The following is a 27,988-nucleotide window of genomic DNA, read 5'->3' as shown; positions in this document are numbered from 1 at the left end:
TTTGTAGACTATAGCCCACACTGCAAAAAATAATGCCTTATTGTTAGTTCAAAAGGCTTATAATTAGTGCAGTTGTTTGATGAACTCGAATTTTGGCTTATTCTTAGTGCATTTAACAATTAAGTCTCATTGTTAGTATATTTCCAAGTTTCCTTCCTTGTTGTTAGTAATTCTCAGCCTAATATGTAGGATTGCTAACTAATGACCTATTATTTAGAAACCTACCGTTATTGCGGCCTTATTACTAGACATTTTGAATTTCTTGCCTAACATTTAGTTGCCGGAAAAAGAGAAACAAGGATTATGCATTGAAACGTCATAATGGCTAAGAAAAAAGATTGTGGTATTATTTGTCATGTCCGCACTTGATTCTGTCTTTTTATCTTCGCCGCAGTACAAGTCGGGTGATGGGTTATCTTGCAGAAGAAGAGGCCAAGTGTGGCTTATCTGAAAATATTGTGGATGCGTTGAAAGGTATGCTGCAATTGAAACCCTCCTGTATGCTATTATGAACAAAATGAGAAAGTATAGGTATGAAACATAGGCTGTTCTTGAATGAAATGTTACGTATATCCAAACCACTTTGATTTAGCTTTTGTTGGTTGTTTCGATTTATAATAATTGTATAATTTATAGCCTAGTAATTGCGTAAAATAACTCCTATTGCATTGATGCCCTTTAACGCCAGCTTTATGAAATGTCATTTTCGCGCTAAAACGCTGGTTTCCTTAGATTGTTGCTTGACAATGTCTTGGCAGCAGATCAACATGTAGCACTACCAGTAAGGCATCTTTGGCTATTTCTAAGGATTTTTAAGCATAGCATACTGCCAACTGTGCAAATGCCACATTTTAGTTTTAAAACGAGTTACTATGTATTATAACAGTTCTACGATGTAAACTTTCACGCGGTTAGGTTACGATACAAGAAAGCATCTGGACTTATTTCCAATGCGCGTTACATCAATGGCGGTGCCCAACTCCAATGCAATGACGTGCATTTTTATTTTAAACCTTTTTCCCGCGTTTGGTATAAAATGTTAGGTTTTACAAGTTATCTAACCTTTGCTTAGTTTCGAAAGGAAACAGACCTATACTTTCACCTCCCGTGGTGTTAGTTTTAGAACATAATGTAGTGTCTTACGTGCTTTGGAATAGGCTTGCGGCTTATTATTTACGTTTCTTTGCCATAACCCAACGCCAAAAATTCCTATAGGAATATATAATTATAATTACAAATTTTTGGTAATAATTTCTTTTTTTATTAAATAAAACTTTGAAACATTTCCGAATTTCGCCAAATTTCAATTTTTAGCGAACTATTTCTAATTTGATAGGGTTATTTCGATGTATTTAGCCTATGTTGTTAGTTTCCTGTATGTCAGGTGTTTTAACAAATGGCGACTATTGTTTAGAGAGTGGATTACAAGTTGCTGACTTGCCACTCACACATGCTATCGTCAAAGAAGAGTTTGTCACATTATCTTTTGGAGAAAGAACACGATTAATGAATTTCCTTGCTGAAGTGTTATTTCGTGAGGTGCGTATAATATTTTTAATTATTGTATTACGATGCAGTGACATAGTTTTTTGTATTAAAACAGCTGGTTAATAACGGTTAACTGTGTGTTTTATCCAGACCGAAACTCAAGATCTTGACAGCATACCATGTGCAATTTCTGAAGGTATGCTTACCCTTCTTGAAGACGACACCGATGGGCCGTCCACATCCTTTTCGTTCGCGTCAGCAAACGATAGTGATATAAGCGTAAATGTATCCACCAATAGCGACGACGTGTCTTCCAACCAATCCATCTCTCATGCGTTTAACAAGGTGTCTTCTAGCTGCTGTTCCATTCCACCCTATCAGTTGGTACCTTATCCAGGTGGGCTAGGAAGTGAATTTCCGTTCTCAGGCGTGGAAAAAGAATTTCTTAACACTGTAACCAAAAATAATCTTCAGGCCTCTCAATTTATATACCTTGTGAGACGTATTGAAGAAATAATATCCGTTACTTTGGGCCGCAAATCAGAGAGGGCTGAGCGACAATTAATGTCAAAAAACATTGTAAAGGAGTATCCGGTTTTGGGATGCGGTGGAGAGAAGCCGTGGGTAGCTCTTGATTTAGCCGTCCGCAAAAGAGCGGACAATCAAAAAGCGATGACGAATCAGGTACTGCAAGTACAACTTGGCAAGAGCAGAAAGAGAAAGAGAGCTGCCGATGATTGGGAATCCAATCGTGAGCATCGACTGATGGAAATTCGTCATCTGGCGAAGAGAAATGACGTTGATGTTATCTTTCAAAAATACTCGCAATATTGCGTTCATCCGATTGAGGTAAATTGGCATAAGATGTTTGACACGTGGCAGTAAGGTGTTGAAGAATTTTTTATCTTACTCATTGATTGCTTTATTTTACTCTGCAGTGTATCAAGGAATACGCTGCTTTAGTTAGTCAGGGCTACGAAGAGTTCCGTTCCAACTGTTCCTTTCGATGGTCCAGCTTTCTATCATCTCTTGGCGTCTCATTTGTAGAAGGCTCAGAAACGGGGAGCTATGTCGTTTTTCAAAAACTGGCAGAGAAAGTCTGTTTCTAAAGGCTCAAAGTATGTCATTGTGTTTGACAGTAATGGATGTTTATTAGACATAAACGATAAAGCTCGTCAACAACCATTTATAATGTGTTTGGGTGTTCCAGAATTTCCTTGTGACTGTTGTTTAATGATCAATAATAATAATCAATCGCACATTCCAATCGGTAAAGTTTCATGCTTTGAATGTATTTTGATGTTGCTTTCTGTGTACTTTGTATACTGTATTTGATTATGAGTATCCAACACAAGCTTCATCTTTGTATCCTTTGTTTGAGTTTCACGTTTTTGGCATTGGAAAACGGCCAACTCAGAAAGTGTATCAAAATCTTTTTGATTGATGTTTGTTTTAGTTTCTGGCCATTGCATAATCTCATTGTGAAAACGTGCTGCAAAATAAAATACGGCATTTTTTACGTTTTTGGGTCTTATCGCATTTCTTAGTATCTGTCGCGTTTTTGTAAATTTCGGAACTTTCCGGCCAGGGGGGATCAATTTCAAGGTCACCATCGTAAAGAGGACGAAATCTTCTTTAAGAATCTGCAATAAAAAATTCACACCTCCTCCGGAAACACTCAGCAGAATTGACGTGAAACATTTAATAAATACGGCATTTTTTACGTTTTGGGGTCTTATCGCATTTCTTAGTACCTGTCGCGTTTTTGTGAATTTCGGAACTTTCCGGCCAGTGGGGATCGATTTCAAGGTCACCATCGTGAAGAGGAGGAAATCTTCTTTAAGAATCTGCAATAAAAAATTCACACCTCCTCCGGAAACACTCAGCAGAATTGACGTGAAACATTTAATAAATACGGCATTTTTTTACGTTTTGGGGTCTTATCGCATTTCTTAGTACCTGTCGCGTTTTTGTGAATTTCGGAACTTTCCGGCCAGGGGGGATCGATTTCAAGGTCACCATCGTGAAGAGGAGGAAATCTTCTTTAAGAATCTGCAATAAAAAATTCACACCTCCTCCGGAAACACTCAGCAGAATTGACGTGAAACATTTAATAAATACAGCATTTTTTTACGTTTTGGGGTCTTATCACATTTCTTAGTACCTGTCGCGTTTTTGTGAATTTCGGAACTTTCCGGCCAGGGAGGATCAATTTCAAGGTCACCATCGTGAAGAGGAGGAAATCTTCTTTAAGAATCTGCAATAAAAAATTCACACCTCCTCCGGAAACACTCAGCAGAATTGACGTGAAACATTTAATAAATACGGCATTTTTTACGTTTTGGGGTCTTATCGCATTTCTTAGTACCTGTCGCGTTTTTGTAAATTTCGGAACTTTCCGGCCAGGGGGGATCGATTTCAAGGTCACCATCGTGAAGAGGAGGAAATCTTCTTTAAGAATCTGCAATAAAAAATTCACACCTCCTCCGGAAACACTCAGCAGAATTGACGTGAAACATTTAATAAATACGGCATTTTTTACGTTTTGGGGTCTTATCGCATTTCTTAGTACCTGTCGCGTTTTTGTGAATTTCGGAACTTTCCGGCCAGGGAGGATCGATTTCAAGGTCACCATCGTGAAGAGGAGGAAATATTCTTTAAGAATCTGCAATAAAAAATTCACACCTCCTCCGGAAACACTCAGCAGACTTGACGTGAAACATTTAATAAATACGGCATTTTTTTACGTTTTGGGGTCTTATCGCATTTCTTAGTACCTGTCGCGTTTATGTAAATTTCGGAACTTTCCGGCCAGTGGGGATCGATTTCAAGGTCACCATCGTGAAGAGGAGGAAATCTTCTTTAAGAATCTGCAATAAAAAATTCACACCTCCTCCGGAAACACTCAGCAGACTTGACGTGAAACATTTAATAAATACGGCATTTTTTTACGTTTTGGGGTCTTATCGCATTTCTTAGTACCTGTCGCGTTTATGTAAATTTCGGAACTTTCCGGCCAGTGGGGATCGATTTCAAGGTCACCATCGTGAAGAGGAGGAAATCTTCTTTAAGAATCTGCAATAAAAAATTCACACCTCCTCCGGAAACACCCAGAGTTCTCGGCAGCATCTAAATTCTAAAGTATAATGAGTTAATGACATAAAAACTAAACATTGGAATAAACATCATCGACAGATAATAGTAAATAACACTGACAATACATCTTAAAACAATGAAGCAGTAAGCAACCTAAAAAATCCAAACAGGACAAACAGGAATTTTGACTTATTCACCTATAACAGCTTTTGCGAGTTGTGATGAATGCATTCCTCTCTTGTGACCCTTTTCCATCCAATTAGGACTGGTCGCTAGTTCAGATGTCAACAATTTGCTCCGAAGCATGCTCATAACAACTTTCACTGTTATGCCACTTATTTTGCTAGATAGGAAATCAAAATACATCCTGATAAGAATCAGTTGTTTGGTGGCATTATGTTACTGGTTACAAAGGTATAGTTTATTGTGACCATTCAAGTAATTACTGTTTGGTAACCGTGCTTCTACAATCTACATGGAAGCATTATCAAAGTTGTAAGTGAAAAAAGGTCAAGGTAGTCCCCCATTGCAATTAGATTATAGAGATGAAAATATTTGATATTCGTATTATTATCAGTAACTTGGATATTAACCTACATTTTGCACTTACAAGAACGCCCGCTTGTGATTTTTCTGCTAGCAGTGATTCCACCTTGTCAGAATCCTCAAATGAATCTATCCGCTAGTTCAGGGGTCGGCAACCTGCGGCTCCGGAGCGGCATGTGGCTCTTTCATCCTTCTGATGCGGCTCTTATTAGTTTTATTGCTACAGTAGAAACAAACAGATTAGTTGCGAGATCATATCACAAGGTGATCATGTATATTTCCAAATTGATTATATCCTAAGCTGGCCTTGCAACATCGTAAAACCACTTTTCCTTTCTCTACAACACTCAAGGCAACGAAAATATTCACGCCCTCTATGATACAACCTATTGGCCGGAAGAATTATACAGTCGCTTTTGCAATTGAAATAAACAAATGACATCACAACAAACAAACCTTGAAGCAGATTCAGAGTTCAGATGTTTCACGTTCAACAAGAAAGTAACTTGTGTCAAGTTTGTTTGCTTTAACATTCGAGCTTTCATCCATTGAGTGGACCTGTGACATAAAACAAACAGATTGGGTTAAGATTTGAATGCAATTTATATCTTAAATAACATTTACTTTCATTCAACTTTACTTTCATTACTTTCATTTCATTCATTGATTATTTAAATGACATAGACCTCCCATGCGCTAGTGATCAACCATCAGGGTACCTCTCTTAACAGTTAGCACCACTCGATCGGTGGTGTGGTACAATATTACAGCAGTATTTCAAGAATGAAAACTGCAAATCCCTCCATTTTATGACCAAAATGGTATTTAATTGAGAAAACCAAGAAGAAAATTTCATAAAATTTCTTCAAAATAGCATTTCCAATAAAGATACTAAGACTGCTTAAGCTACAAACTAAAGATTAACAATAAAAACTACAATGAACTCACATGAGGGTTAGGCTGGGATGGTCTTCCTCCACTTCTGAGATCTCTTGAAAAGCTCAAATCTGCGTAAGAAGACCGTCTATCAGCCAATGCTGAGACATAATTATGACACAAATAATAAACACAATTCTGTCACAAAATATTAAACGTGGACTAACTGGTTCATATAATACAACTCCATAACAAGCACAACAAATCATATAAATGAAATTTATTCCTATTGTAAATTGCTGGTGTTTAGCTTAGTGCGTTCAACGAGTTGTGCACATTTCCACTTAAAAGCAAATATTCTTAGTTTAGTTTTACTTTAGGAAACTGTGAAATTATATTTGGTTATATAGTGATTGTATTGATGAAGTGATTGAGCATAAGTTTACAAGTGCAACCCATCAGCAGTATGAAATATGTCACATACCGTAACGCGACACCTGATCGAAAGACACTTTATCGAACGACACTTAATCGAACGACAGCTGATCGAAACGACAGTTCATCAAAGCCACAGTTTATCGAATCGACTGTTGCTTCTCCCGCACACAGTCATAGCAAAACGTGGCGTACCGTTGCATTGTTTGCTGTAGAAAATTAAAATTTGGTGACTTTTCATAAAAAATGTTCAGCTATCTGTCCATGTTTGTTTGATAAAGTTGGATTTTGTAATTTTTGAGATATTGTGATATTTATATAATTTTGCCCTCTCTCCGCATTAAAGCGTATTACTCATTTACGCACCAATAACTTGACTAACTATTCTCTTTCGTTCTCATGGTGGGTCTCCTTCACTCTGAATAAGCAACAACCTCAATCACCCTAACATTCTGTATTATAAGTGCATAAGTTGTAAATTAATATTGCAGAAGTGTTTGCTTCTACTGTTTATAGATTACGCTACAGTTAAAAGAATAGAATTATCACCAATTTAATGCAAATTAAATGCAATTAGTCTTAAATTTTCAGCGATCAGAAACTGAGAAAGGATTTGTGAGTAAAAGCATGAATAACATCAGTAACTTGTCACCATAACACAAGACTGTGAGACATTTCACTTCTATGAAGTATTTTTCATCAGAACATATGAACTTCATTGGGACTTATTTACAGTACATTAAAATCACGTCGAACAACAGGTTGGTAATGGGTGATATGAAGTGATCGATACATTGAGCTTCATCTTGCATCCCGTCTTATATGAATTATTATAGTGCAGATATTGTGAATAATATGAACTTATACCAGCAACAGGTATAAGTGGTTGGGTTGGTTGATGATTCAGGCCAAAATTACTAAAGTTATAAACTTAGGCGAATTACTAAGATTTATTGTCAAGGTCTTGCGAAAGATATGTGAAGGACAGAAAAACAGAAACATGGCAAAGCAAGAAATTAAGAAGAATTACTAAGTAAACAAAAGTGTATTTTTAGCGACTAGCTAGGTAAGCCCGATTATTTCTAACATTCTGTTCTCAATGAAATACACATATTTAGATGAAAATAATGAAGGTTATCTCAGTAATGCTGATATGCAATAACGATATAATGTTACGTACGGCATTTGCTTGAGGCTGCGGTGGTGGCATCGGCTTCTCCAACCTTATCACTGGCTCTAGAACAATAACAAGACATAGATGATTTTAAATGAAGACTGCGAATTCTCTCTACCGAAAAAGCCTATAATGAAAAAACCTAAACCTATAAATCCAATACAATAATGTGTATTTGCACAGGATGCATTGTATGTGGTCAGTGCAAACATTTAAAAATTTTTTTTGAATTTGGATGTTTATCACAACTGATAAAACACAAGCAAATAAAAAACTGTGACAAGAAGTGCATTTTAACAACCAGTTTGCACGAACCAGTGCCAGTCGTCTACATTTATACCTCCTATATAAAAGTAGTGTATGTGTGCTGTATTGCAACCTACTGCAACCTACAGTATATGCAGACCTAATTCTAATAAATAATGATATGATTTGTCATGAATTTAATTGAAATTTGAAACTACTGTATTATACTGTAATAACCAACAAATATCCTCACACGAGTGATATGTCTTCTCCAGCATAACCTACGATGGTGAGGTTGGGCCTCGGAGGGGCAGGAAGAGAGGTGGGTACAACCGTAGAAGGGCCGTTTACGCTTTCACTCGATGAACTGGAGGCAGATCTAGAAAATTGAGGATTTTTAATGGTTATCACATTTTCTGAAACAACATAATAATGAACATGAACTTGGCTGATAGTTTCTTTCAGCTGATAGTTGAGCAAGTAGGTTGGCATAACGTAAGTAGGCTTATATGCCTGACTAAATCGATCGATCGTCCATGAATGAGATTTTCCTGAATCTAACAGTCACAGAGTTAAACTGAAAATTATGTAAATCTGATTAACAGATGGCCAACCTAACCAGGTATTGGTGCTCACAAGTGATTAAAAAGTTGCAGTCTTAACATGAACCTCAAACGTCTCAACTGTGCTGTAAACTTCTCCTTTGTTATGTCTGGCTTAAAGCTTATCACAAGCAGCACTTCAACCAGATGTAATGGTTCTAGTTAACAATGAGTTGACACAACACATTATGAATTAAAATGAGCAGTTTTAATATTTTGTTTCCGTCATTTCGCTATTTATAGAATGAATCATAACATCCCAAACTTAAATTAAGATCATTTAATCGGGACACGCAACAGCAGAAATGTAAAATCCAAGAATAACTAATGGCTTATATGAAACAACAACATGAGTGTGCCTTGCATGAAGTAAACCAGGTATTTTTTTGGAAATGTCACCTATATACAAAATCAAATGAACATAACCTATGCATTGACTTACTCTAAGCAGAGTTTGACAGTGGTAGCTGTAGGTACAGTTACCTGGGTCTTAACGGCCTTGATGACCAATCACTGTGCTCAAGGTCTGATTTTGCGCAATCATCATCGCCAGAGCTGTCAGACACGGATGAGCGATCACTACTTGCACCAGACTGATCTGGCTGAGATGCAACTCCGGAAGTTGATCCGGTCTTGCTATGAACGGATGAATAAGTTTCCCACCCCGGTACAATACATATCTATACAGTGTAGATGATGACTACATGAGTGAAGACCCCACCCCACCACTCGCGTAACTGATTCTATTTGTTTTAGGTCTGTTCAATTCTGTTTTTAATAAAGCCTAAGTTGCTCGAATTTAGTGTTTGAGTTTCAAGGTTATGACAATTTATTAAAAACAGTATAAGACGAACAGGTGATGGACAAGCTCTTACTTCGACCGAAAGATCTCACGGTTTGCCCGGATACCGTCGACGCTCCTAAAGTTTTCAAGTATTGGTTACAGACGGTCGAAGACTACATTGCCACACTGGAAGAGCTACGCCCTACGCAATCGCCCGATATAAACAAAACCTGAGTTGTTCGAATCTGTCTTTCGCCTGAAGTTTTCTGCTACATAGAAGAAGCTGATAGCTACGAGCATAGGCGCCGAAGTTTACAAAATGTAGGGCGGAAAAATTAATGGGTTCATATGTTTGGGAATTCCCCGTGTCAAGGATTGTTGTAAAAACACATAAGATAAAATCTTTGTATAAGATAAAATATACTTCTAATCAACGTTATTTGCGACAACAGCCATGCTACAAGTTTTTGCTTTTTATAAAAATTCTAGACTTGTTGGTTATGCTAACCTAACACTTATAGCTCAATTGTATTTATTGTCCGTGATTTTCTGCACCTCTTCTAGTTTTGCTCTCCCTATTTTCTTTAAACTCTCCGCATGCGACCATGCGTCGTCCCAAGGTTATTTTTGGTCATTATGTTTGTCTGTACAGACGTAACACCAGAGATGGGAAAACACTTCCAACAAAAGCAGATCAGTCGAATCCGATTAATTGCATAGTCAATTTGCCAAGCCTTTTTATGCGATTAAACGAATTATGCGTTTATGCAAAAGTGCAAATTCCACTTATTTTCTTACTTGTTGTGTGACGCTGGTCACGTGTAAAGGCGTCAATACGCAAAACACTAACGTTTATTGTGTATAGCGATCATTCATTCATTCAAGCACGCAAAAGATGAAAACATGCCTTCTTGCATTTGTGTTTTTAAGCGAACAAATGTGACCATGTCCGCCCCTTCAAACTGTAGTCGTTGGCGAGTTGTATGAAGTACATGCAGAACTTCTTTATTTTTTGGTGTTGTCACAACGATTGCGTCAGCAGAGCTTTCTTTATTGTTGTCTTTTTCAACTTGTTTGTTTCGTAAAACTTCTTCACATATTACGGCATCATCTTAACGCAACGCTTAAATGAAACTAAAACAGTGCGAATGTTAATGTGAGCGTATTGACAGCCACGTGTTAATGCTTAAATTGAGCATTGTTGGTTTCATTGTTTTGTAACAAAGCGCAGTACAAGTCACAAAGCTTACGCATTGCGTGTGCGCTCCCAGTGTGCGTTGTTTTCAATTTTATCTTTTAAAAACTTTTGAATAATGGAATAAATTATCTTCATTTTTATTCAATTAAGCGGATTATGCAATAAACCGTTATGCGATAAACCGAAGTATTGTCTTTACAAATGATAGACTACGCCTACGGTTTAGGACTTGCGCCCTTTATGCGATAAAACGAATTATGTGATTATGCAGAATGCAATTAACCGGATTTGACTGTGTAACGTTTTGAACATAAAATCGCTATCATTTGTTAGAAAAATCCAGGGTGGAAAAATCCACCCTGTCCACCCAAGTTCGGCGCCCGTGGCTACGAGAGTATTGTAACTCTTCTGAAAGAGTTGTACATCCGACCAAGAAATAATGTCTACGCACGACATCTACTGGTCAGTCGGCAGCAAAACCACGGGGAAAATGTCCTGGAGTACCTTCGTGCCCTTAAGATACTTGCTAAGGATTGTACTTTTGAAGCAGTCACAGCGAGTAAGTACCGCGACGAACTTATACGGGACTCTTTCATTAATGGGGTGAGTTCTTTGCTCGTACGTCAACGCCTGTTGGAGATAGATGATATCAACCTACAGCGAGCAGCCGATTTAGCCGATAACTTAGAACGAGCTCAATTGCAATCGAGCTCAATGGGCTCTGTCAGTACCAGCCCTCGCCTGGTGGCTTCGGCCCAATCAACATTGCCCGCTTTGCCACCGAGAGAAAGCACACTACAAACTGGAGGATCACTAGTTGTCGCTTCGAAAGTACGTGAATTGAGGACTCAAAAGACTTGTTTCTACTGTGGCGGTGCGCTACATAGTCGTAATTATTGTCCCGCCCGTGATCGAGAATGTCGCAATTGCGGAAAAAGAGGCCATTTCTCAAATGTCTGCCGCAGTAATCGCTCTTTTCTACAAACTGCTAAGCAATCCAAGGGATCAAGTGAACTATCAGAACGGTATTCTGCCATCGCAGCTAAAACATCTGGGACCTCATTTCTGGCAGGTGCTCCCGGCTGCCTCCAGCGTACAGTCGTCAACGCTGTCATTGAAGGCCGACTCGTTAAAGCCTTGTTAGACTCCGGCGCTTCAGAAAATTTTATCGATAGCTCTTTAGTTGAAAACATCAATTTAAAACCGGAAGGAAAAGTGAGTGATATAACCTTGGCTTCCACTGAACTGCAGTTGGAAACACAAGGTCATGTTAAAACAGCCATTCAACTGCTCGGCCGGAGCTATTCTAACGTTGTGCTGGACGTAATGCATAACTCTTGTGCCGATATCATCTTGGGGAAAAAATTTCTACAAAGACATAAGGCTGTTACTTTCGAATTTGGTGGAGCTGAAAATCCTCTTGTAGTGTCCGCTGCTTCGGAAAAGGTTTTCGCGGTAGCGGCAGCCGATGTTGACCCACCCAACTTGTTCGAATTTATGCAAAAGGATTACTACCCTGTCGCTTCTCGCACTCATTCCTACTCAAGGGAAGACTCCGCCTTCATAAAAGCCGAAATTAAAAGATTAATTTCGGAAGACATCATTGAGCCGTCGAAATCGCCTTTGAGAGCTCAATTACTAGTGGTGCGAAACCGAGAAAAATGTCGTTTAGTGGTCGACTACTCGCAAACTGTCAATCGCTTCACTTTGCTCGATGCTTATCCGCTTCCACGCATCGAGGACATTGTCAACAAGGTTGGAAAGGACAGATACTATAGTTCACTCGATCTACGGTCGGCCTACCACCAGGTACCGATTCGAGCGGAGGAACGCCCATTCACTGCGTTTGAAGCTTTGGGTCGCCTGTATCAGTACAAAAGACTTCCCTTTGGTGTTACAAACGGTGTGGCCGCCTTTCAAAGAGTGATTGACGATTTCATCCGACGTCATAAGCTAAAAAAGGTATTTGCATATTTGGACGACGTAACAGTTACTGGCGCGACGATAGAAGAACATGATCAAAATTTAGAAGCTTTACTAAATGCCGCGAAGCTTACTGGATTAACTTTCAACGAAGAGAAGTCAAAACTGCGTCAGCAAACCATAAACCTGCTTGGGTACCATTTTTCCGGAAAAGCTGGCCCCCTTTTTAAGGCTACCGATTTCCCTTTGAACGCTAAGGCGTCAAATGCTTTTGCCGAGTTAAAAGAAGAAATTGTTAAAGCTAGTCTCAGTAGTATCTCTGAAGATATGCCGTTCGAGGTTGAGTGCGATGCATCCGACTACGCCGTTGCAGCCACTTTGTCACAAGGAGGGCGCCCAGTGGCGTTTATGTCTCGGACTCTCAGTAACTGTGAACGATGTTATCCTTCTATTGAGAAAGAAGCTACTGCTATCATAGAAGCGGTCCGTAAATGGGCCCATTACCTAAAAGGGAGAACGTTTACATTGGTAACGGACCAACGATCGGTTTCCTTTATGTCCAGTAAAACCAACAAAGGAAAAATCAAAAACAACAAAATACTGATGTGGCGTCTAGAACTGAGTCCTTTCCACTATGAAATTCGCCACAAACCAGGGAAGGAAAATGTTGTCCCCGACGCCCTTTCAAGAGTTTGTGCCACGGTGGATTGCCTAAAAGACTTGTCATCGCTTCATGATTCCCTCGGACATCCAGGCTACGCTCGACTCTTCTTAATGGCTCGAGGAATTGCAACAAGTTATTCTACTCCGTATCATCCGCAAGGAAATTCGCAATGCGAAAGAGCAAATCAAACGATTTGGAGAACTATAAAACTCCTCTTGTCCTCCTACAAAACCTCAGAAGAACATTGGGAACGTGTTCTCCCTCAAGCTCTACACGGAATTAGGTCGTTGTTGTGTACGGCCACTAATGAAATCCCACATGAAAGAATGTTTCCTTTTCCAAGACGGGCGACTCTAGGAAGCTCGATGCCTACGTGGTTGCTGAATCAAGGAACCGTGCTGCTGCGTCGATTTGTGCGAAACAAAGGCGATCCCCGCCTTCGCGCGAGTTAAATATCCAAATGGAAGGGAGAGTACGGTGTCGACTTCCGACCTTGCCCACAAGCAAACCCGGCTGACGATGACATTGAGGAAGCCACAGCATCGGATGTCACTCCACCGTTACGTCAACCGGAATTACGTTTGCCTACAGCAGCGGTTCTTAAACTTTTTTGAGCGCGACCCAAATCTGAGTTTCATGATCACCTCACGACCCAAACCTATGTCGCGACCCATTTTAATGTCCTATAGACCTATATTATATTATATTAACCTATGTCGCGACCCACCTATGTCACTATGTCGCGACCCATTTTCTGACCCTCCGCGACCCATGTTTGGGTCGCGACCCATACTTTAAGAACCCCTGGCCTACAGGCACTGGTGACGGTGTGCGGACAGAAACTGACATTCGAAACGATGGAGACCAGGAAACGTCTTCCATGGAGACTGATTCACAAACCCCGCGGCGCTCCACGAGAGAAAGAAGACCTCCACAAAGATGTGGCGAATGGACCTTGTAGTTTTTTCAAACATTGTAATTACTTATTATCATTAATACTTAATAATTATTTAACCGGGGGTGAATGTGGTGACATTCCAATGTATTAACATTCCTTTGTTTACGCCTTGCCTCACGCCTTAATTGCTTCGCCGCCTTAAATAGAACTGTAGAACGTCATTTCAGTAGCAAGCGCAGTGTCGGTGGGTCGGCTGCTTAATAGTGTAAGTTCGCATATATAAATGTTATATAGCTGTCACGTTTCGCCTAACTGATTCTATTTGTTTTAGGTCTGTTCAATTCTGTTTTTAATAAAGTCTAAGTTGCTCGAATTTAGTGTTTGAGTTTCAAGGTTATGACACTTTTGCAATTGAAATAAACAAATGACATCACAACAAACAAACCTTGAAGCAGATTCAGAGTTCAGATGTTTCACGTTCAACAAGAAAGTAACTTGTGTCAAGTTTGTTTGCTTTAACATTCGAGTTTTCATCCATTGAGTGGACCTGTGACATAAAACAAACAGATTGGGTTAAGATTTGAATGCAATTTATATCTTAAATAACATTTACTTTCATTACTTTCATTTCATTCATTGATTATTTAAATGACATAGACCTCCCATGCGCTAGTGATCAACCATGTCAGGGTACCTCTCTTAACAGTTAGCACCACTCGATCGGTGGTGTGGTACAATATTACAGCAGTATTTCAAGAATGAAAACTGCAAGTCCCTCCATTTTATGACCAAAATGGTATTTAATTGAGAAAACCAAGAAGAAAGTTTCATAAAATTTCTTCAAAATAGCATTTCCAATAAAGATACTAAGACTGCTTAAGCTACAAACTAAAGATTAACAATAAAAATTACAATGAACTCACATGAGGGTTAGGCTGGGATGGTCTTCCTCCACTTCTGACATTGTACATGTGGAATATATTCTTGTAAGAATATTAGCTAAATAAATATTAACAAAACTGTTAAAGAATTTATCATAGACAACAGCTAGATACGGTGATGTACGGTGGTGAGATAGATATGGAGATGTGTGTCCGCATTTGGAAGGAGTGTCCGCAATTACCCGGAAAATTTAGTCTTGGAAGAAATCGTTTTGCTCCGTTTTTGCATCAACAGAAAATAATATAAAATTATAATAAAAAAGTAGATTAAATTCTGCACAATATGGTGGAAAAAATTTTTCGTTAGCCCCAGGCAAACGTATTTAACATGAGATTTAAATCGCAAAGAAAAAATGCAATACCGTACTTCCTCGATTTTACGGTCAAGTTGGGTCAATATTTTCAAAAATCTTACCGGATAAGCAAAAAAAAACGGATAATTGAATTACATCATAGAAATAGAAACAGAGAGAACAAATACAGTAATGTACAGAAAAATGTCATAACTCAGCACTTTTATGGTAAAAAACTGATCGAAATGTAGCAGTTTACAAAAAATTTACGCTTATTTTTCATTTGCAACAGCAAATCTACTAAAAAATGAATCAATGTTGGATTGTTTGCGAGAAGATTCACGTTTTTCGGCAGCTAACTCACGAAGTTGTACTAACGTGGAAGTGTTTGAAACTGTTGCTTCTGGCTGAAAACGTAGCCACGTCAGACACTGATCAAACATTCGCATTGCTTCTGCATGAGAAACAGGGCATTGTGCTCTTTTTGTTGCGTCTTTTTCGTTTCACAGTAGTACTTCTCGAATATGAAGCCATCTCGATATTTATTGTTTAGGCTGGTCTAACTTCACACTACTTACGAAGGATAGGCTGCTGGACCCATAGAGACATCTTGTTTATTCAATAATTGTAACCAGTAGAAATGCAACAATTAATGCATTCTCCAGTGTAGAATTAGTCAGTTAGTTTGTTACGTCACAAAGTCATTGATCACTCGGCCGGATAATCGAATGCCGGTTAAACGAGGGATGGATAATCGAGGAAGTACCGTACCGCCGATAGACCCTATATGCTGAAAACTATAAATCATGATGACAACCATTTGATGATGTAATCTCCAAATCCTCCACAACTCAACAATATAATCCACTGCAAATGCCGAACTTGGACTGCATATTGCTGCAATTACAATATTTCATGGTACTACGCCTATACTGTACACTATTATTAATGATTACTAAACTGTACCCTGCAAAAAAATTTATACGTCTCCAAAGGACATATTAAATATGATTATCATTAATACACAACTGATTTGTGCCAAAAACTTATATAAATGCATATACTCTTGTTCATAATATTATGTGTAAATGTCAATATTGCATGATACTACTGCATTATTATCAATGATTACTGAAATATATTTTGAAAAAAACAATTATATGTCTCCAAACATAATAAACATGATGATCATTAATAGACATCTGAATTGTTATTAACTAATATTAATGTAACCATTTCCAACCATAATAGGCCTACTGGATGTGTAATTTTCTTATGTAATGCCTTGCCACCATTTTAATAATTTGTCGGATTTTGGGATTCCCCACATATGAAAACTGGCTGAAACATAAAAATTCCGCAAACTTCATATAATTCAAAACAACTTTTGTGTTTTTTTTTTTAAAGTAATGAAATGATTGTTTATCGTTCCTTAGCATGTAAAGGGCAACCACTTCTATTACAAAGTTTGTCTTTTGAATTTTTGTCCTCGAAATAAATCAGTCCCAGGTCGTTGTTTCGATTTTCTTAATCTTAGAATTAATTGTACACTATGATAACTGTATAAACTGATTATAATGTTTCTTGTTTAAACGACTACATTAAATAAGACATAACAAAGGTACATAATAAAGTCGACCACTTTCTAGGGTTAACTTAGTAGACTGTGACGCAATGAATAGCTATAAATGAAAAAATAACTCACGTCACGAATTATAACGATACACAGGAAGTAATACATAGGCCACACGTAACGCAATGCTTTGCTTTTTCAATTTCCGTATTCTATGCAGCATTCGATTTGCAAGCAATTTTATATTATCATCACATATTATTGAAAATTTCCCAACAATTACATTACTGAAACCAATATAGCTTCCATGTAAATGTCAACTATGCCTGAAACACTCATACAATGTATTATTTCTATATACACAGTACTGCCTTTGACTTCATATGTCCACTTTTTTTTCTTTTTTTAACATATTTTGTTTGGCAACACACGGCAAACGAGCCATGACCCTTCCAAACTCGACCCAGACTTCAATTTAAACGATCCATGACCCTTCCAAACTCGACCCAGGCTTGAATCTACAGAACCCATGACCTCTGTAAACTCGACCCAGGCTTCATTATATACGAGCCATGACCTTTCCAATCTCGACCCAGGCTTCCATTTATACGATCCATGACCCTTCCAAACTCGACCCAGGCTTCAATCTACAGAAGCCATGTCTTCTATAATCTCGACCCAGGCTTCATTATATACGAACCATGACCTTTCCAATCTCGACTCAGGCTTCAATTTACACGAGCCATGTCTTCTGTAATCTCGACCCAGGCTTCATTTGTGACGCCTGTCTTTTCATTGTGGGTTGCAATAGTGGCCTGTAGAAGATGTGACCTGTAAGTTGTGGGTTGTATTGGAAGTGTGTTGGCTCCTATAGAACGTGACCTTAGAATAGTGGCGTCTTTTCAAATTTTCATGACCTGGGTTCGAAGTCATTAAATAATCACTTCCCCTATTGATCTTGGGCTCGAGGCTCGAGCCCTCGACCCATCGTCGTCCTTTTGCGTGTTCACTTCTGAAGCTGGTGGGTATTTAATATTGACTTGCTTGGCTGTTGTGTACTTGTGTCCAGTTTAAAGGCAAAGTTTGCGGTTAATGAATTTCAACTGCTCAATTTTGAATTTGTTTAGAATTAGTTTAACCGATTTGTTTCTTAAACTGTTTCTGGTACAAAATGTGGCAGCCTTTTTTGACCCTCTTCGACAAAGTTGCGCAAAAAATCTAAGAGTGCACTGCAAGTGTCCTTGCTGCACAGTGCACACCTTGGTAATTGGTCTTGCACACCGTATATCTCGTCGAAAAGTGATACTTTCTGCGCTTTAGTTTAAAAAACCCTAATTTGGTGAACGGCTTCAGTGACGTAGCCTACCAATTTTTCCCAAGTGTTAGTTTTTCTGAAACTAATCACTCTGTCCCTGTGCTGTTACTGTGCTATGTCTTACGCAAAATACCCCAGATTGTAGACACCAGCATAGGCCTAATTGATTGAATGCAATTTTGATTGATTGATTTTTAATTTTTTTTAATTTTTGTCTTTCTGCTTCCTGAACTCTTGTTAAAAGTGAAAAACTTCCATTCTGGTCAATGTATAAGAACAGGATGTATGTCAAGTAACTTTATGTTGCATTGCAGTTTGCTGACTCAGTAACACTTAATTTAGCACTTGTTGGCTGTAGGCAAAAAATTAAGAAAAATGTTGATTTAATCTCTATCAAAGCCTGTCTTTCTATGGAGAGGGAATCACGAAGCATTATCGGACAACAAAAGCTCCAACTCATAACATTACAGGATACTCCAGGTAATGTGTCAATGTGCTGAGCTAAGCAAGTTAATATATTTGCGTGTATATATAATCTCAGTGTGTAGTAGTTAGGTATGTTCTGGTGTTGATTATTTATTGCTAATCTGCATAACTTCATGTAATACAGTTAGTCTAGTGTCTCTGTGCACTATCCTTGTGGTAGAAATTTTGATTTCCAATCATATGTGATCAAGATAATCGTGTGCACATTCCAATTATCGAAATTATAATATTAAATAGATTAGAAAATAATATGTCTGTCCCTGAGCCATTTAAAGTTTATATTGCTACTGTTTACTTCAGTCGAAATCGGTTAATCGCATAGTCAATTTGCCAAGCTTTTTTATGCGTTTCCTACATTTTCTCGGCTATTCTCTTTTTTAAACACCGGCGCACGCTTTCTTGCATTATGACGCAACAAGTAAGTTTCCTTCTTTTCGATATCGATACGTGAAAAAACGAAAAAAAAACAAACAAAAAAAACGTATACGCTACAGCAGTGCTCTTCAACAGGGGTTCCTCGCAACATGTAGTGGGGTTCTGTGAGATTTAAGGGTTCCGCGAGGGTTCCTCGTTTATTTAGGGAAATTGATTTCTTGCTTCAGCATTTTGATGCGTCATTCCGAAATTTTTTTAGATCACATCACTGCATTCATACTCCAAGTAGGCCAGTTTGTTAAACAAGAAGTTGAGTGCAGTCAACAACCGAATAAAACATTAATATAATTGTTGCGTCACTTGCTGTTAACAAGAACGTTATTGTTGCATCACAGTCATAAACAGAACAAAAACAGAAGTTGCTTGAAGGGTGTCGATATGTGTATGAGAATTGCATTAAGCAACGTTGAGCCTCGATTTAAGAAGATTGTAAAAGAAAAGCAACAATAACAGAGTCATTAAATGTATGACTTTATAACTTTTGTAATATATATATAACTGTTTATGTTTTGAAATGTCTAATTAATTATTTTTTGAAGTTTAACAGTGTAATGACGAAATACTTTTTTTTCTGACCAAGAAATTCGTAATTTCTAAGCTTTTGTTAGTGGGGTTCCATGACAAACGCGAAAGTACATGAGGGGTTCCGCGTTGACAGAAAGGTTAAAGAGCATTTCGCTGCAGTATACGTACAGGCTCCAGTGCTCCGTACTTCTCTACAGTACAGGTATTCTATGTTTCTGCAGTGGTTTGCGCTTTGCGACGTAACAATCCTTTAAATAAAAATTAGTCTTGTTCTTCTATTATGATGTAACAATCGTTCAATGAAACGTAGTTTTGTGGTTCATAATCACTGTAAAGAAAGCCTTTTTTGTGAAGTTTTACTTTATTGTTCAAATCATTTACGTGCCACTTAACACTTCATTAAAGAAAATATGCGGTTAAGTGATAAAAGTTTACAAATCAATCAAGAATTTCTACTCGATTAACCGGTATATGCGATTAACCGACTTCGACTGTATATATCTGCTTTTAACTCTCATAAAATCTTTAGCTCCACTTTGGCATCCAAAGCTGTGCAATTTAAAGCATCTTTGTTACGACACTTGCTAAAGGTGAGTTTGTGCTTCTGCTATTTTGTTATGTAACTTTGTTATTTTGACGACGACTGCTGGATGGAAGCAACTGTCTATTATCACAGTAGGTGTTGTCTGTTTCAATGTGTTTGTGAGTTAATCTTTCAATGTATTTACTCTAGTATAAGGATCTGCATGTCCTTAGCATGTAACTGTTCAGCTCAGTAACTGTTCAGTTCAGTAACTGTTAACATTAGAACAGTGAAATGTTGTCGTTTGTTTCTCTATTCATCTTGGAATCCAATCCAACGTCCAATAAATGACAATTCACATTTTGCTAAGAATCATATATTTGTTGGCGATCTTCCAAGTTCAGCCACTCACAAAGATGTTAGTAAAACATCTTTCGGGCATTTGGCAAAATACTTCAGACCAACATTGTTGGCAAACCAAAGTTAACAACCTGTCACGGTTTGTTACATTTCGTACCATTTAATGTGCTAAAGCTGTCTCAAGCCTATATGCCAGAGGCCAGCAATTTGTTGTGAAAGGTTTTCCGGTTTCAATCATTCGCGTTGTCTTCAAGCCACGCAAACAGTTACTCGTCGACAACCTTCTAGGTTGTCCTAATACAGGTTACTGCAAGTGTGTCGCTGTATGGATATGAGCGGTGATAAAGTCACAGTTGAGCTTGTTAACAATGCGGTATATGCTTTAAACCTTTCCACGGGGCAAACCTTAAGAAATGCGACAACAGTGAGCTAGTCATGTGCCAGCAGAAACCCAGCTAAGGCAGCAAGCTTTTGAGCTTGCTTTTCTTTCCAGGTTGTTTTGCTAGGAAGCACTACAGCAAGGCTCTGTAAGCTAGACTAGGAGTATGAAAGAGTTTAACATTTCGCCTTGCTACTTGCTATTCCTCGATCTTCATGATTTTTTTCTTATCTCCTCGTTGTTGACCTGGAGATAAGCATGGTGAATAATTAATCCGTATTAAAATTTGTAGCCCGTTCGATTTTCCTTGTATTTAATTTTTCCTAAAAAGTGAACATTGATAAGGTGCATTGGCTGATATATATGAATAGGCCTACGTTAAGGATTGTATTGAAATGGAATGTACAATGTCCAGTTTAAAGGCAAAGTTTGCGGTTAATGAATTTCAACTGCTCAATTTTGAATTTGTTTAGAATTAGTTTAACCGATTTGTTTCTTAACCTTTGTCCTACTGCATGGGTACAATTGTATCCTTTCCAATTTTAAATTAAGGCTTTGACTTTAAATCGCTGTTTTGTGAAAATGATTTTCAACATCTTTTTTCTAGAAACCTGAGGGCCCTGAGATTTCCTGACATCTCTACATCTTTGTGTTAGAATAAATTTCAATTGCAGAGTAAATTTCGGCAAAAAATCTTTACACGTTACCGAGATAGAGGATCGAGTTGTTTTTACACCTTAAGAGGCGGCATGGGTACAATTGTGCCCTTACACATTTTGTATCGAAATGACGCCGGAATACATAACACAAAGACAATTTTTCGAACGTTGAGTGAAACAGATTACAGAAATGATTTATTTGGTACAGAAATATGAAAGAAAACTTAATCGAAGTGGTATTAGTCCGTTTCACAAGTAATGCACTTTGTTTTTGTTACTGAGTGTTCGTCGCAAACAGGCTGAACGCAAACCACGCAGCTTTTCCTGGTGTTTCGTCGTGTTCGTTTCTGGTGTCTGCCGCATAGCAATTTCAAACAATCGGTGTAGCTCCATTACTTCCATGGGGCTCTTTGGAGTTAGTTCGCCTTCTGGCGGTGTCGCAGTGTGCCGTCCTAGAACCATTTCCACTGCAGCTCGAAGGAAACGGTTTCTCATCACCATCCGTTTGGCAGAGCGAGCTTCCGAGCCTTGATTATTATCTAGGGTTTGCTTGATTGCGACGCTTCGACTTCTCCAGTCATGTGCATAGATGAGAGAAGAGCACAACGGCTTTTATTTTCTTTGACACATATGAACAGACTCTTGCATCTTGATGGTAGACGAAATTGGTCGAGTAAACAGCCGTTTTATTGGTAGGCTGCATGTTGCTAGGCAAAAACCTTTTGTTTTTTTATGACTGTTCCAACTAAAGTCTTGTCCCATGTGTTCATTACATAGCTAGCTGTGCCTGTAAAGAAAGTATCGGTGGTGAAATTTCTTCCAGAGCCTTCATACAAACAAGCCAGGTTCGGAACTGCTCGCTCACCAATATTTACTTGTCTGGGACCATCTGCTAGTTTACCAGTATAAATCTGACCACGTAGCGGGTGAGAGTTTGATGCATCATGCGCCCAGAAATCCTTGATGCCTTATTTAGCCGGTCTTGATGGTATATAATTATATACTGTGTAAATTTAGTATGTCCTCGATATGGAAACAATTGTTCATCTATGGTAATACATTCATGTGGTTTGTAGGCTCTCTCGAAATTTTTATTCAGCATGAGCAAAATATTTCGTATTGGTGTAGCTTTATATTTTTACACATGCTCTGCACAGGTATTTTCGTTGTCAAATCTAATAAATCTGAGCATCATCTTGAAGCGATCTCGAAACATAGCTGCACGTACAAGAGGCAAAGCATCTAATTTCCACATATCATCCAGATTATCTTTGTTATTTCTGCGTACACCAGCAACAATAAGGATGCCAATAAATGCTAAAGAATCTATGCTAAATTTCGAATCGGTGAAATGCCATGCAATATCAGCGGAAATTTATGGGAGTTGAGGACAGGGGCATAATGAGCTCTTTTTCTGAGTATAATGGAGGTCACAAAGATAACATATCATGTAAAGTTGTTCAATGTCTACGTGGCCTAACAACACGTGTGATACTTCTGTAGAGCACAGGTATAATTGTCAGTAAACAGGAGAATTTAACACAAATGATCAACAGAGCAATAATGACATTTTAAAAAGCTATTTGGACATGAATCTATGTTTAAAAATCATTTACATTTTATTCTTTAGGATTCTGTTGTTTATTGATTCATGTTTTGAAATAATTTTTGCTACAACATTTCAAGATTATTTCCTTGGTTCAAAGTCATGTATATTAGCATGTTTATCAATGCAAGGTTTGTTGTGAATCTTTTTTACAAAGCTGCAATTTGCGTCGTCACATAAAAGTCCACATATGAGAACGTCCTTATCAAAGCACAAGTTTGATTTTATTTTAAAAAATTTATCACAAACTGTCCAGCAAAAATGATTTCCTTTATCTTTTTCCTTGTTGCCATCAAACACCCAATGTTGCTTTTAATGTTTTTACAATGGCACCCGCTCAAAATTTGCGTTGTGTTGCGCTATAGCAAAACTGGGCAACCCTTAGTAATTCTGAGTGACATTCAACGTTTATTGACCTTTGAAAACACGTGCACCATTTTTTATATGCTGGCAGCGCAATAAATTCTTCATCATTAATGCAACATTCCATAAACGACTTCAAATTGCAAACTTGGTGGATGTTTTTGTGAAAGAAAATGCCATTAAACGTTAACAAGGCAAAACCGGCTAAGTGACTAGCCTTTAAGGCGGGACGATTCCTGGCTAAGGAAAATCTTGGTTACAATTATACCCTTAGTTTCCAATTGTCTGAACGAGCCAATTTGACTGGCATCTTTTACTTTAATAGTGACAATCACACATGCGTTCAGAAACCTTTTCATGGTAATATGATTCACAGCTTACAGTTTAATTGAATCATCCAATCAATCATTAATTCCGTTTATCATAAGTAATATGTTACAAAAAACTTTATACTTATTCCATGTATTGCACAGACCTGTCACATGGAATAATGATTTAAAATTAACTGAACTTACCTTGCCCACAAAAGCCGAAAAATAAATGTGTTGAAGAGAGTACTTTTCCACAGTTTGTGCAATACATTTTGCAGATCATTAAATATTCTAATGTACTGTAATCTGGCAATATGTCAACAAGTGAAACTGACTATGAGCACTTTTTTTATATTTAAGTAAAGTGACGATTATAGTGTAACTATAGTTAAATAATGAACAAACGGGTAACGTCACTAAATACACAAACAAACATCTACTTCATCATAATTATTGTGATGTATCATTGTAATTACTGCTGTGTAACAGCTGGACTTATCGCTACAATTGCATTGTTTATTTTTCGCCAATAGTTGTGCTGTGCTGAGCCATAGTTACGCAAAGTACTCAGTAGTCAACAAAATCAGACACGCAAGGGTATGTAAAGAACGTAAAAAAATTAAATAACGAGGAAATTTATATGGAAAATGTCGAAGTCAATTTATTAAAGAAATGTTAAATCCGTATTTATGAAATGCTTGTCAAAATTTTTAAGCCCTTTCTAACAACTGCAGTTCCACTTCGAGTTTAAATTTAATTACCAATTTGTATTTTCAAACAAATCCGATACAAATACAACAAAACCTGATTATGATGTAACATAATTTTATGTGTGAATTGAGGACATTGTTATGAAAACAAATATATCGCTTTATAAATAAAACTGACAACAATATAAATTAAACATTGGTTTAAACTAAAAGCGACTTTGCATAAGACATTATTTAGTTTCAAGTTGGTTTCTGGTAAGTGTCTCTGCTCTAATTATTTTCATTCGAATCATGATTTTTACTTTTTAAATTATTTTAAAAATAGACCTGTGGTTAGATTCTTTTCAAGCACAAATATTTGTGCTTTCTGTGTATGAGTGATAGAGATCATGGAAATATGAATTTAAAACAAAATTAGCATATTAAATTGCAATAGTTAACTAACTAACTTTAAACCCACTTAACTTAACCACTTAAATTTAAAACAATTTTTTTTATACTAAATGGCAAGAGTTATTGCATTTTACTGAAGATGTAAAGGGCACCACACCACTATTGAAAACTATTAACTTTTAAGACTGAATTCAAAGCAAGTTAACTTCATCGATTTTTCAGGAATGAAGTTAAATAAAAAGAAAGTATACTTCAAAAAATTAATTTCGTTGCTAACAATGCTATTAACATAACAATTATAACGAAAGCATTCATCGGCGTAGGTAAATATTAAATGCAAAAAGGTTTTTAAATAAGTTAAAGCACAAAATATCTGTGGTGGAACACATAACTTTAAATTTTCGTGTTCTTGAACTTGTTAAACTTTGCATGTTTCATTGCTAGTTCTATGTCATCTTGATGTGTTTATTTTCCTTTTATTTCTATTCAATGCTCATTATGTGCCACTTTAAATTTCTGCGTTTTCTCTGTTGCTGCTATTGACTTAATTTTATTAACTTTAGAAATTGCATTCGCCTCTGCTTCATCTTTCTATTTTGTCTCTGACCTCGATTGTCTTAATCTTTTAATCTTAGTTTTATGACAACTGCACTGGCAAATTTTTCTGCCAATCGCCAGACTTTTCTTGGGTTGTCATTATCACAAACTGCTGCTATAAACATTCTGTTCTGCCAATGATAGAATTCTGATGTGAACATTAAAAGTTTTTTTGAATATTTGTCAGTAAAGTAAAGTTCTATGTTTATTCTGCTTCTGCAAATTTCTCGTGGAATCCAAAACGTTGCAGAAAAAATTACACTACATTCCTAGCTTGACTTGATTGCACATTCCATCAAACAGTGGAAAAGTCCAAATCTGCCAACCAATTCTCAACACTGTTTTGTTTCGGTCAAAAACTGCAGATTCCTCACCTTGTGGAAAAAATTACATCTGGATGATTACTTTATGACGACACCACAATGCCGTTTTAACTCCTTAAGGAACGTTCCACAACGTTTTTGCTCTTATCAACTTCCTGGCGTTTGCACGGAATGACCGGATTTATGACTTTCCATGTTTCTGATGCAAACATAAGTATTTTGGTCACTGCTTTAACATCGTTAACAATCAATTGGACTCATTACAGGGGGAGTTGCAATCCCCCCACCATTTTTCGTCAATGTTTCAATCTTCACTTGTGTTCAAAAATCTTTTTCAATTGCAGATTTGGGTATTTAATAACAAATATTTATGCGCTTGAAAAAGACGGACATTACAGACATTTCATGACAGGTTTCAATGAATATTAAAGTTTCCTGATATTTGAAGCTTGTCGGAACATTCATTCTGTGATTTTGATCGTGTTTCTTATCGATCTTACAATTTTCGCAGAAGCTTTTACCAACAGTGAAGCTGAGTTTAGTTTTTGATCAAATGTGTTCGTGGTCATTCATTAATAGCAAAGATGAACTTGCCGCTGGAAGCATATTTCAAGACATGAATTGACAGTTGAATTTGCATGGCTGACCATGGTACAGTTAAGATTTTTTAGTTATGGTCCAGTGCAGTTGTCTGTTAATGCTTTCTCCAATTTTCTTGAATTTTTCTAAATTATTATTGATTTGTTGGGTTAGTTGATTGTGCTTTAGTTAAATGAATGATAAATTTATGTGATTTATTAAAAAAGATTGGAAATCAATAATTACAATTAAAAAAGAGAAAAAAAATGATTGAAAAAAAAGAGAACAAAAAAAAACAAAAAAGGAAAGAAAGGAGTTGAAATTATAAAAAAAAAATTAAAAGAGAGAAAATGTTTTTGCCTTACTGCGTATGTTATGTTTTTTGTGTCTTCATGTAGAAAACTATTAATTGTCTGTGCTTGTGTGTTCCACCATATATCAGTTGATCTTCACTCAGTGATAAACCAATCCAAAGTAATAAATAATAGTAGTATTATTAGTCCAAGTAGTCAGACGAATTAAAAGTGGGTAAAAAATAAAATTGTTTTCAAAGCATTGAAACTATTAAGTTTCGTTTTTAGTCAGTTTTACCCTGGTTTATCTGAAAGTTTAGCAAACTGCAACATTTAAGCAAACTTACTGTAGGATTAAGTCCATTGTATTTGTAAACTTAATTTTGCAGAAGTTTTACTCAGATGAAGTAAAACACTTAAAAATTCAACAATTTCATGTCGTTAGCTATAACTATGATGTATTTTACGACATTGAACCACTTATCTGTAAATTTGCTAAAAACCATGAATATGACCCCTTTTGTTCCATTAGCGTCAGAGTCCTGCATGATATTTTCCTAATCTCCGATCATACACAGATTATATTTAACCATTAATATAGTTTAGCAATTCATGATTTTGAGCATTTCTTGCTGTGGAATTTACTGAAAATATTAAGAGCAGAGGTAACCGACCTCTTAAACTTGTCAGCTGCAAATTGAATAATTAATTAGTAGGAGTTTGTCTACATTTAAAGGTCTTCTAAAACGCATTAGTATAGTGTTCAATACAAGTTTTTGACACTTAAAAGACGTTAGCTAACGGTTAGTGATACGGCACATTACGCATAAGCGTAATAAATTAATACTAAACTAAAGCTGTAAACAGAATTAACTTTTTTTGTTCTGGAGTTGTTAAAATAGAATGCAAAAACTGCACTACGTAAATTGATCAACATGGATCCTGCTGTAAACTCTAAAGACTTATCATATTGTGTAGAGGAATCATATCACCTTTATCTACAATAGTTAACGTTTTGTAAAGATACCTACCATCAGAATAGCGTTTGTCTTTTTTTTCAAATCATTAATGTATTTTTTTTTCGTTCCTTACAATTCTGTGCAACGTCATAAAAGATCGACTTGCTGTAGTTATGTTAGTATTTGTTCGAACTGAACAAGCAAAACACATCCTAAATCACCTTTATCTACAATAGTTAACGTTTGGTTAAGATACCTACCATCAGAATAGCATTTGTTTTTTTTTCAAATCATGAATGTAATTTTTTTTTGTTCCTTACAATTCTGTGCAACGTCATAAAAGATGGAATTGCTGTAGCTATGTTAGTTTTTGTTTCAACTGAACAAGCAAAACATATCCTAATTTAATTACGAAAGTATTTAGTTTTGAGTTTT

At 37.0% G+C, this 27,988-nt stretch overlaps 2 protein-coding genes across 7 annotated transcripts; one reads left to right on the top strand and one right to left on the bottom strand.

The window, feature by feature from the left end:
* Positions 1-13: 13 nt before the first annotated feature.
* LOC143444263 (uncharacterized) lies at positions 14-2,690 on the top strand. Its single transcript, XM_076943444.1, has 4 exons — positions 14-474; positions 1,415-1,539; positions 1,639-2,337; positions 2,427-2,690. The coding sequence occupies exons 1-4, from the start codon at positions 408-410 to the stop codon at positions 2,595-2,597; spliced, it is 1,062 nt and encodes a 353-aa protein (XP_076799559.1). The 5' UTR covers positions 14-407; the 3' UTR covers positions 2,598-2,690.
* LOC143444267 (uncharacterized) lies at positions 2,164-15,141 on the bottom strand. Of its 6 annotated transcripts, none has more exons than XM_076943448.1 (12): positions 14,854-15,141; positions 14,376-14,477; positions 8,115-8,240; positions 7,622-7,677; positions 6,079-6,137; positions 5,587-5,688; positions 5,195-5,350; positions 4,782-4,927; positions 4,266-4,624; positions 3,857-4,153; positions 3,243-3,745; positions 2,164-3,131 (listed from the first exon to the last, which is right to left on the bottom strand). In XM_076943448.1, the coding sequence occupies exons 1-6, from the start codon at positions 14,892-14,894 to the stop codon at positions 5,599-5,601; spliced, it is 474 nt and encodes a 157-aa protein (XP_076799563.1). In that variant the 5' UTR covers positions 14,895-15,141; the 3' UTR covers positions 2,164-3,131; positions 3,243-3,745; positions 3,857-4,153; positions 4,266-4,624; positions 4,782-4,927; positions 5,195-5,350; positions 5,587-5,598. The 6 variants fall into 6 exon arrangements, with proteins under 6 accessions (XP_076799563.1, XP_076799567.1, XP_076799568.1 ...); XM_076943452.1 differs by having other exon boundaries at positions 2,164-2,980; XM_076943453.1 differs by lacking the exon at positions 3,857-4,153 and having other exon boundaries at positions 3,243-3,335.
* Positions 15,142-27,988: the final 12,847 nt, after the last annotated feature.

Source organism: Clavelina lepadiformis, chromosome 1 (genome assembly GCF_947623445.1).
Source record: "Clavelina lepadiformis chromosome 1, kaClaLepa1.1, whole genome shotgun sequence".
Classification (NCBI taxonomy): domain Eukaryota; kingdom Metazoa; phylum Chordata; class Ascidiacea; order Aplousobranchia; family Clavelinidae; genus Clavelina; species Clavelina lepadiformis.
The sequence above is the reverse complement of the archived record's forward strand: the minus strand, read 5'-3'. Positions and strand labels throughout refer to the sequence as shown.